Source organism: Ailuropoda melanoleuca, chromosome 6 (assembly GCF_002007445.2).
Source record: "Ailuropoda melanoleuca isolate Jingjing chromosome 6, ASM200744v2, whole genome shotgun sequence".
NCBI classification, from domain to species: Eukaryota; Metazoa; Chordata; class Mammalia; order Carnivora; family Ursidae; genus Ailuropoda; species Ailuropoda melanoleuca.
The window spans coordinates 94,028,339-94,038,569 of NC_048223.1; the positions used below are offsets into that span (position 1 = coordinate 94,028,339).

A 10,231-nucleotide genomic window follows, 5' to 3' on the forward strand; every position below is an offset into this window, starting at 1 on the left:
TACCACAGATCATTACTACGTATTTATTTCTGGGATCATTTCTTTAATATTCATCTGTTACAGGAATGCAGGGCAGGGACAATCTGGTTTTCTCATCACAGGCCTTAGCACCTGGTCTAGCACCTGGCAACAAAATGGCTCCCCTTGGAGGTCAGAAATCATTGACCAGGTGTGTTTTCTCGTGGGTAGCCTTTGATACCAACAGCTGGTGTCCACAATAATCGTTAAACCTCAGATTAGCCCTGATGGGAACGTCCCAAAGAGCGCTTGTTTAACTTGCAGTAATCATTCTGCCCACCAGGGGTCTCTTTCTCCCCACCACTGGGGCCAAAAGAACTTGAACTCTCTATCTTGAGGTTTTCCCAGCCTTGTGCACGTTGTGTGCTTGTAGTGTACCACCACCTCTGCATCGCCAGGGAGCTGGTCAGAAATGCAGAGTCCCAGCCCCTCCCCCCCGCAACAGGAGGGATCGATCAGAATCCGCGTTTTAGCAAATCCCCAGGTGGTCTGTGTACACAGTAAATACTGAGAGGTACTATTTTATAGGACATTTCTAATCCCAAAAACTTGGAAGCCAAAAGGTCCATCCAAATGGCCTTTTTCACATGGCTCTTTCCCACCATACTTAACAGAAGCACTTAGAGGTTTAGGATTTGCTTTTATTATGAATATAAAATAGACATACAACATAATATACATTTACACAATTTACACTTTGCAGTCACTTTCATCTTTTTTGGGCAAATTTACTTCTGCATGGCCCAGCGGCCCGCACCTGCCACGACACGCCACTTACACTCATGACATTCTCTTCACCTTGGTACAACATGTGACTTGGTAAGAAATACCAGGCCCAGGCGTCAGACGGCTTGGCTTTACTGTCCTTCTCAGAGAATCCTTTCATTCTACAGTTTCCTCTCCTGTCGCTATGTGCCTCCCACTGCCCCAAACTTCAGCATTAAAAACTCAGGAGAAAAGAGGGCTGTGATAATCACCCTTGTCCTTTAAAAACACCTTGAAATATCTTCCACCAACGAGGTGCACGAGTAGGCACCAACAGCACTGCTTGTGAACATGGTTTAAGAACAATCTAGAGGAGGGCTCGGAAGTGTTATATACAAATTAAGCTTTGCTCATCAAATGGATCATCATGAAGGATCCGAATACCAGGGGCATCCAAGGAAATAAATAAATAAATAAACAGGAATAAATAAAAATAAATAGAGTGAGTTTCTCTAAGGGAAACGCCCGTACCTACATCCCTGTGCTTTCTCAGAACTTCATTAGGTGCAGCCTTACAACCGGGGGGTAGGAGCTGGCTGTTAGGACTCGTTCCTCTACTTTGGAGCCGTGCCTGCAAAATGCCGGTGGAGAACAACGGGTGCGAGTGGCATGGCTTCCCTCAGAAGGAGGCTATGCGAGAGGTTTTGTAGGAGTTCTCCTTGAGGCTGTCAAATATTGCTTTGGTTCCATTCTGCCAGTGCAGCACCAGATCCATGGGGGTCTTCCCAGCCTAATCAAAATACGGGAGGAAATGTGACTTCCACCTGGGAGGCATCTATAAATCCCACACATCCTGTGTGTGTGTGTGTGTGTGTGTGTGTGTGTGTGTATAATGAGGTAGTGGGTAGGTGTATGTTATTGAACTGTTTTATGCTTTCCACTATAAGTGATTCGCAGTTTATATTCAAATCAGCCCTTCACTGTTTCTCACAGGAATGCTTTTGGCATTTCAGATTAGCAATATTTTTGCCCCCCGCCCCCCGCCGTGCTCTGTGGGACTGTCCCAGGTATTGGTAAAAAAAAAAAAAAAAAAAAAAAAAATCCCTAGTCCCTAGACAGTAAATGGCAAGAGCATGCCAAGTCATTTTGAAATTCAAAAAACGCCTCAATACATCTCAGGTATCCTGCAGAAGGGGCGTGGGGAGATAGTGGTCAAGAAGCAGTTCCTATCAATTTGGAAAATGATTCCTGATTGATAAAACCTGTTGGTAAACGAGCTGTGTGGACGCCTTGGCTGAAGTCCTCAGGTGCTGTGCAGAACTATTACTGCTCTGAGGGGTGGGGTTTTCACACTGGGATCTCCTGGAAAGTTTCCTTTTTCTTGGAGGAGACATCAACGATGTGTAAATAATTTTTGAGACCAAAATGCTTTTCCCCTTATGCATAGGTCTCAAGACATTTACAATTTTAATACCATGTCACCTCTCAATTCTTGTCTTTAAATATGAGAGATCTTAAATTTTTCCACCCCTAATCATTTGGAAGTCTCTTTAACTCAGAGACTGAGAACTGGCAGCTTTGAGATGCAAATCAGTCTAGAGACCTGTTTTGTTTGGGCCCAAACACAGCTTAGATTTTTTTAAAAGTTGGAATTAATTGGCAACAGTTGGAAATTAGATTTCCCAACTGAATTTGTGAACTCTGAAAAAATCAGAAGAGTTGGCCAGCATGATACCTGTGGCTTCACAGAGCAACAATGGACTGGGTTGGGGAAGAGCCACCACCCTTAAAAGTTATGTGTACAGACTCCCGTGGTGACCGTTTACATAATTTAGGTGATCTGCCTGGCCCCTGTGCTTATTTGAATTAGTGGCCCTGTAACCTTCATTTTAGAAGTTCCCACCTCTGTAGCATATTCCTCAAGAAACGCTCATCAGTACACATGATGACAGACCTTTGGACAACAGTAGAATAATGTACTGTGTATTGTTTCCAGTTCCCTTCAAGATGGTGTCCAATGGTTTAATGGTCTTTTGGGGAATATCCAGCCATCAGATCCATGACATTAATAGTTCCAGGACCCTTATGCTGGGGTCTAACTGATAATTCAAAGACATGAGCCCTCTTGGTATATTTTGGGCTATTCTTCCATGAATTCCTTCAACTTCTCTCTATTAGAATTTATCTCCTGATTTTCTGGCTACTTACATAGGCTCCCCAAATCTGTATGCTATTTCTCTCTGCTGGTAATGTCTCACTGCCTGAAAACAATTGTCATATTTTCTGCAGTTTTGGAGATTTCATTAAATCTACTCTTTTTCTGCTAATTTAAATTGTTAGACAAGACCAATCCCAATATGCAGGATGTGGGGACCTACTATTAACACTTTCCCATCCAGGCAGCCTCTATTTATTGCTTCTATCCTTTGTTCCTATCACCAAGACAGTTTTGTGGGGGTTTTTATGATAAAATATTCCTCTCAGTTTCATAGTAACACAATAAGGGGAAGAAATTATTCACAACAGAAGAGGACTGGGGTTTTCTTTTCCTTCTTTGTAAAGTGATTTTCTACCAAATCTTTCAAATTATTTCTTTGGGAATTTATATCCATTCCTTCCAGCAATATTTTTAAAGCTTATATTAGATGATGTTTGGGAATTGGGACCATGAGGAAAAGTTGGCTCTCTTCCCTGGCTTGCAGATGAAGCTAAATTAACACATACTTGTAGAAGGGACAAGCATTTTCAGGGCCTAAATATAGGAAATTATTTTGAGGGATATGCAGATAAACCAAAATGGAGAATGGATAGAAATTATCTCAAAAATATAGGCAAAAGCATGGCTAGCCCTGGAAGAAAGTGGTAGCATGTCCTGCTGTTGTAAGGAGGGGAGGACTACTCAGAATTCCTCGGATTCGATATTGATTAATTTCAGTTCATTGGCTCTTGGCCCCACTGACCTCTGTGGAATGTTATCACTGCAGGAAGGATGCCTGTCTTTATTCCTGAAAACCCCAGGCCTTGCTCAGCCAGGGGTGGCCAGGGAAGATTGTGCTTGGGTTTGTGAAGGTGAGCAATTTTGACCATCTCGTATTTTCGAGACCAAATCTTAAAAGAATCACCAGACACTATGCTGGCACTGAAGCCATCGCAGTCATGATGGCTCCACCCATCTCTGACCAGGTGATAGGAGTCCTTGCCAAGGACTAGCATCACAAGACCACCCACAACCTTGAAATCCTACCACTATGGGACCATTGTGAAGTACAGGAGATATGCTTTTGTGAATCAGAAAGCCCACAAGCAGGGGCTGTTTGTTTTGGTTACTTACGCAATTCTTGATGTTGAGGTCAGCCCCATACATAATCAGGAGTCTGATCATCTTGTAACGGTTCAGCCTCACGGCGTCATGCAGAGGGGTATCTCCTTCCTAGAGAAGCCAAGACCACAGGCTAAAGTGGGGCCTGAGGCCTGGAAGTGCGTCCCACAAGAGCCCGGGCTTGGGAGTGATTCCAGATGAATGAGGGCTGGAGCTGCGGGAGGTGGAACTTTGCCCAGGTACTCACTCGGTCTTTGGCGTTGAGGTCGGCCTCACAAGCGATGAGGTGCTCTGCGCACTCGTAGTGGCCGGTCCTCACGGCCACGTGCAGCGCTGTGCTGAGCAACTGGGAAATTTAAGAATGCAACTGATTTGTGGGGCTCGGGGACAGAGACTGTCCCAGACCCCAAGGCATGTGCGAGGGGGACATGTGGCCACTATGGTGCCCCACACAGCATGAGCTCAAATGGGAGAGGAGGGTGGAGGGGAGGAGGAGGCGGAGGAAAAGAGGAGAGGAAGCAGGGGAGGAGGGAAGAAGGGGAGAAGAGAGAAAGGGAGAAATACCTTATCCCGAGCACTGATTTTTGCTCCTTTATTCAATAGCAATTTTAAGACATCCAGGTTTCCTCCACGGCTTGCCCAGTGAAGGGCTGTGGATTCAAGCTATACCAGAAGGTAAAAGGACATGATTTAACGTGAAGAACTGGCCAAGAGGAGTTAGTACTTGGTTTCTGAGGCCCGGGAACACGATTTGCTAGGACATCCATGGCAGCAGTGGGCTGTCGCCCTCCGGACTACAACTGCAATGACTGAGAACTACAATTTATTGAGAACTACAATTTATTGAGAATTTCAGCATGCCGACAAGGTGCTACATACTTTCGATCGATTGGTCCTCCTAGCAACATTATGTGGTAGGGGAGACTACACTCGTTTTGCAGATGAGAAAAACAGGTCTCCTATTTTGGAGAGTTTCTTGCCCAAGGAAGCACAGCTAGTAAGTATCAGACTAGATATTCAAACCCACATCTGCCTGGAACTTTAAGCCACTTTTGCCAAATATACTCAGAAGTTCTAGACAAATGCTTTCTAAAATTCTGGCAGAATAAAAGTTGTCCCTTCCAAGAGATTTTAATCTGGATCTGCCCCTCTTCCTGTGTCCCTGTTGTTTTTTGCCCATCTCTTGCTGGTTCTCTGCCATCATTTGTGCTGGCACAGCCTCTGTCCCTCAAGTGTCCACACTCGTGGTCACTGCACATTTCCCTGGCTCTTAGGAGATCCCCTCTTCCACACTCTGACATACTCCTGGCCTTCCAAATCATACACTCATGAATTGTTAGTGTCTTTTTCATGCAAACTTTGTTTTGTTTTTTTTATTGCTTTCCTGTGTGTTTGTCTTCAGGGTTCAATTTTGTTCAAATTCTTTGGACTTTTTTAATATCCCTCTTCTGCTTTGCTATAAAGTCAAATTGAGCCGCATTTAAATAAATAAAGCATTTTCCCAGTTCAATTTTCAGTCCATAAAATATGCTGTATGCTGGTCTTTATAGAACTCACAGTAGTTGAATTATTGAGGCCTGAATAGCAGCTACTTTCCATAGATGCAGTTCATTCCACATGCAGTTTAGCCCCTGATCTCACTGATGGCATCTATCATATAAGGTGTACAGCTAGAGAATTCTGACACATCGCTAGCAGCCAAGGGGCCACGAGCAGACTGCCGTGTGTAATGGAAGGACAGGGATGCTAAGAGGTAAGTGCTGAGTGTATTATTTCTCAGTAATGCTACTGACTTGATACTGACCCAACTCTCTGATGAGGATATTGAATTGCAGCCTTCACTTCCTTCTTTTCCCTGAAACACTCCTCTCCTCTTCAGTATGTATGGAAAATACTTTCCACATGACCTAGCCCCATCTCCTAACTTCCCTTTGTATGGAGAAATGAGCTTTGGCCTAGTTCTCTCAGATCAATTTTCAATCCAATCAGCCCCATTTTTCATTGTAGGTTTTCTCAAGCTTCATATAGTCTACTTATTTTGGCTCATTTCCAAACAAAGAAATATATTTACCATATCACGGAATTCGATCTGGGCTCCAGCTTCCATTAACTTCTCCGCAATTGCCAAATGTCCTTCTAAGCATGCTCTGTGAAGAGCTGTCCGTTTATACTGTCAGAAGAGAGATTTAAAAAGAGAGAGAGAGTGATGCACATAAAAATGATGAGAAATCCTTTCTAAGAAGTATGAAGCTGAGAACTCCGATCACCTCAGTGATAGAAACTCGAGTGCTTCTTTTTGAATTAGAAGTGTCAAATTTACTAAAATTGCAGAACTAGAACGGTGATCCTACAACTGAGGTTTGAGTTTCCTGCAGGTACATTTCTAAGTGCTCAGAGGTCTACACGGACGGATGTGAACTTCACGTTCACAACTACCTCAATGCTGACATTTCCCTTTCTTGAATTTTGTGCCTTCGTTTTTTGTGTAGAATTTGCCATGCAGATCAGACAGTTTTATCCCATCTGGGACTGTTGCTAGGTTGAATATCAAAAAGTATTCAATTCTCTTTTTAAGAGAATGGGGGACTCATTTTTAGTTCACCTTCAGAAATGATTCTCTATTCAGTTCTGGGGGGAAAGGATACAAAAAAGGATTAGCGTTTCTGGTAAGAGGCTTCATATGAATGAATTAATAGACTATTTGGCCTAAAACAACTGTTGGCATTATTCACTCCAGTGCCCTCTATTTACAAACAAGGAAACAGAGGTCTAGAAAATGCAAATTAGCTGCTAAAATCAAATAGCCAAGTAGTGATAGAACCAGCACTTGAACTCCAGTCCAGAGTCCCTATGTAGCGCTGATGTGTTTGGGTCCAATCAAGGAAGGTGCTATTGGGGCACCTGGGTGGCTTAGTTGGTTAAGTGTCTGCCTTCGGTTCAGGCCATGATCCCAGGGTCCTGGGACTGAGCCCCACGTTGAACTCCCTGCTCAGCCCCTCCCCCTGCTTGTGCTCACTCTCGCTCACTCTGTCTCAAATAAAAAAAAATTTTTTTAAAAAGGGTGATGTTATTATGTATCTCTCCCAAAGGGACTTGTTGGTCCTGCCTTATTAAAAGTCTATCCTAAGAATATAAAAAGTTGAAGACAAATGAAAAACCAGCCAGAAGAATACGAGAGTGCAAAAAATGATGCAGTCCACAGCATGAATCCAGCCTCTTTTTTTCTGGACCGCTGCGCTATCCCAATATGCTAGTGGCATATGCGACAACAGCTGGAGAGACTGTTTCAGGTGGATTGCTTTTTGGCACCATGTTAGCAAGGCTGAAGTTAAGCATAAGAAACACAAAATTAATGGAGCTGGATTTTGCAGGGCTTTGTAGAAGCCTTACCTCATCACAGACATCTGGATTGTTCTTGTCTGACAAGAATTTTTCTACTACTGGCAGTTTATTCTCCAGGGCAGCCTTCAGGAACTGAGGCACATCCACAGGTTCCGTCTAAAGCCAAAAGAGCAGCGCAAGAGTTACCGTGAGCTTCCCGACATCCGATCCAACCCTCGCGGGTATTTATTCCCCGGCAGCGTAATGCCGGACGTGTAATACCGCACAAGCAAACAGTCCTTACAATGATTTCAGGCTCAGGTTCCTTTACAGCTGGAACTTTAGTCTTCCTGTACTTTTTCCTTTTCTTCAGTTGAATGATGACTTCAAGGTCTTCTAAATTTTCAAGCTTTGATCTTTGTTCTAGCTTTTTCTTCTTGAGCTAAAAAAGAAATCCTCATTTCAAAATATGGTGACAGGCATTCTGGTTGTGTCTAAACAAAATCTGCAAGGTCTGAGATAAGTATGTGAACAGTTGGAGCCAAAAAAAAAAAAAACTTTGATTTTGACTTAGTGACTTCTTATTCAAGTATTTGGGGGTCTAATTTTTGGGCTAATTGCCTTCATCTTCACTTCTCTTGCTTGTAGCATCAGCTTTTTGACTCATTGGAGTTAGGATGTAGTCTATAAGTGACTATCATGTAATCATTGCCATAAACAAACCCTGGATTTCTGCTGAATTTTTTATTTAACTCAAAAGAATCCAACAATAAGCATTAAGCTCTGAAATATCAATGCCAATCTCTTTCGGGCAGCCTACAAAGCAGGACCCATGAAGCAGACTTTCCTGGGACTACTGCTAACTAATGCATGTTTTATCTGTGATTAGTAAGGAATGAAAATTCACACAGCTCCAGGGAATTTGTCAACTCAGATAGTGAACACAGCCAAAGCCACGTTATTGAGAAAAAGAGGTCTCTCTTGCTTTGGATTAACTAGACCGTGTATGACATCAGAAATTCACTGGTCATGTGTCTCTTTCCAAGTCTTTAAATCAGAACACAGTCATAGAACATTCAGTCATTGATTCAGAATCCAGAGGTCATGGTCTTGCTAAAGAATTAGTTCCTTCAACCTGTCCTATAGAAGTTGCCTCTTTATGGGTTTGAATTTGGCAAAGAGACACCTTTGGAATGGTTGCATTTGTTTTTCTCTTTTCTCCTCCCTGCCTGGCACTTCATTCTCCTACCCCATCTCCGACTTCCCACTAAGTGGGTTCCATGGAAGGTCCTTACCTCTGCCTCTCGCTCTTTCTCAATTTTCCACTGTTGCTCCCCCAGACTCAGGGAGTGGGCTGGAAGTGTCTTCAGGTCCTCTTGCTTCTCTAAAGTAACAGCGGCTTCATACTGCCCATCTCTGAAATCCTCAGGTAGGAACTCCCCAGTCTCCCCACTGCCATTCTTCTTCCCTGTAACCTAGGAGGAAAAAAAATTGTAGGGTTAGACGTAGCAGAGCCTGTCCTGGGGTCGTTCTCCACAGAGGATGCTGCAGGAGGGCCCTGGTCCTCCCTGCCTGATGACAGCCACCTCCGTGCACTGTACTCTCAGATCTCAGGCTGGGGCATGCTGCTGCAGTGTTCCAAGTATTCCAGGATTACCATCAGACAGTGGTCCTCCACTCTTGGTAAAGCAAGGCTTAGGTTAGGTTGGTATGTTTAAATGCACTTTTAACCCACCTAACCACATTTCGCCTAGGAAAACTGCCACCTCTCCATGATTATTTAAAATTCTTCCATTTCAGGGAATTTGATAACTCCTGGCCTTGAGTTGTAAAAGTTTCCAGACGTCTATTCTTGCCATAGAACTTCTTCCCTAAGGCATCCTCGTAACCACATGTGAATCCACACTTTAGTAAGAAAACCAAAGGAGAAGATAATAAATAGGAAATAGAGAAAATTCATTACAGCCAGCTTCATTTTTCCAATTTCACTTATTTCATCACTCAGGCCAACTGGGTTCCACATACAACAACAGAGTACCTGCACATTATGCCCAAAGACAAGGACATTTCGGGGTTCAAATAAAAATCAAGACTAAACCGGTTTTCACGGTGAAACAACAAGGCGTCCTACATACCAACTCCTCCACCTTCATCACCATCATGTTGGCCTGAGGTTGGTTCGTCTGTGTGTTTTCTCCCGTGGAATGAGTGCCTCGAGTCAGCCCTGCGGAGCCCCTCCACACAGGTTGGCTTATATAGCTAGGGCCCGGTGAGGTAATCTCCCAACCTGGGAACCCAAGTAACACCCCTGCCCCCACCCGCGGCCAACTCAGAGGCAGGTGAATTTTCATTCCAGACTCAGTGTCTGGGAAGCAGAGGAGGGAGGGGCTGACAAGTAACCCCCCCAAATATGTGAATCAGGAAGAAATGTGAGAGGGCCATTCCTTTGGCGGTGACTGCACCGCTCAGCAATGCAAGTCATCCTATTTATCGAGAAGCCAGGGGACAGCTGTCTGCTGATATTGCACCACAGCGCTGCTCCTTTTCCTTCTTTGTCAGCTTTCACATGACTAACCCTATCAAGAAAATGGAAATGCCCTGCATAGCATCCTGCCAATAATATCTTGCTGATAACCAGACTTATCATCACTTCACTTGGGGGAAGTGTTGCTTCAGGACATCCTATTCCCATCGGTAAACAGTCTGAGAGGAAAGGATCCGGGTCCTAATGGCCCTTGTCTATATCTGTTTGGAATTCTCTGGAGTGATGTCTAGGGCTAAAAAGGCCCCATGACATGCCACCTTACCATCATTATAAGAAATTGAAAGCATTCAGTAATGCACTTTTATTTTATGGTGTCACTGGCC

General features: G+C 43.9%; 1 protein-coding gene across 1 annotated transcript; it reads right to left on the reverse strand.

The window, feature by feature from the left end:
• Positions 1-638: 638 nt before the first annotated feature.
• On the reverse strand, positions 639-9,652 carry ANKRD1 (ankyrin repeat domain 1). The gene is made up of 9 exons (XM_019797554.2): positions 9,499-9,652; positions 8,659-8,838; positions 7,668-7,805; positions 7,433-7,540; positions 6,114-6,212; positions 4,607-4,705; positions 4,290-4,388; positions 4,055-4,153; positions 639-1,513 (listed from the first exon to the last, which is right to left on the reverse strand). Exons 1-9 carry the CDS (start codon positions 9,523-9,525, stop codon positions 1,403-1,405), a joined length of 960 nt encoding a protein of 319 aa, XP_019653113.1. The 5' UTR covers positions 9,526-9,652; the 3' UTR covers positions 639-1,402.
• Positions 9,653-10,231: the final 579 nt, after the last annotated feature.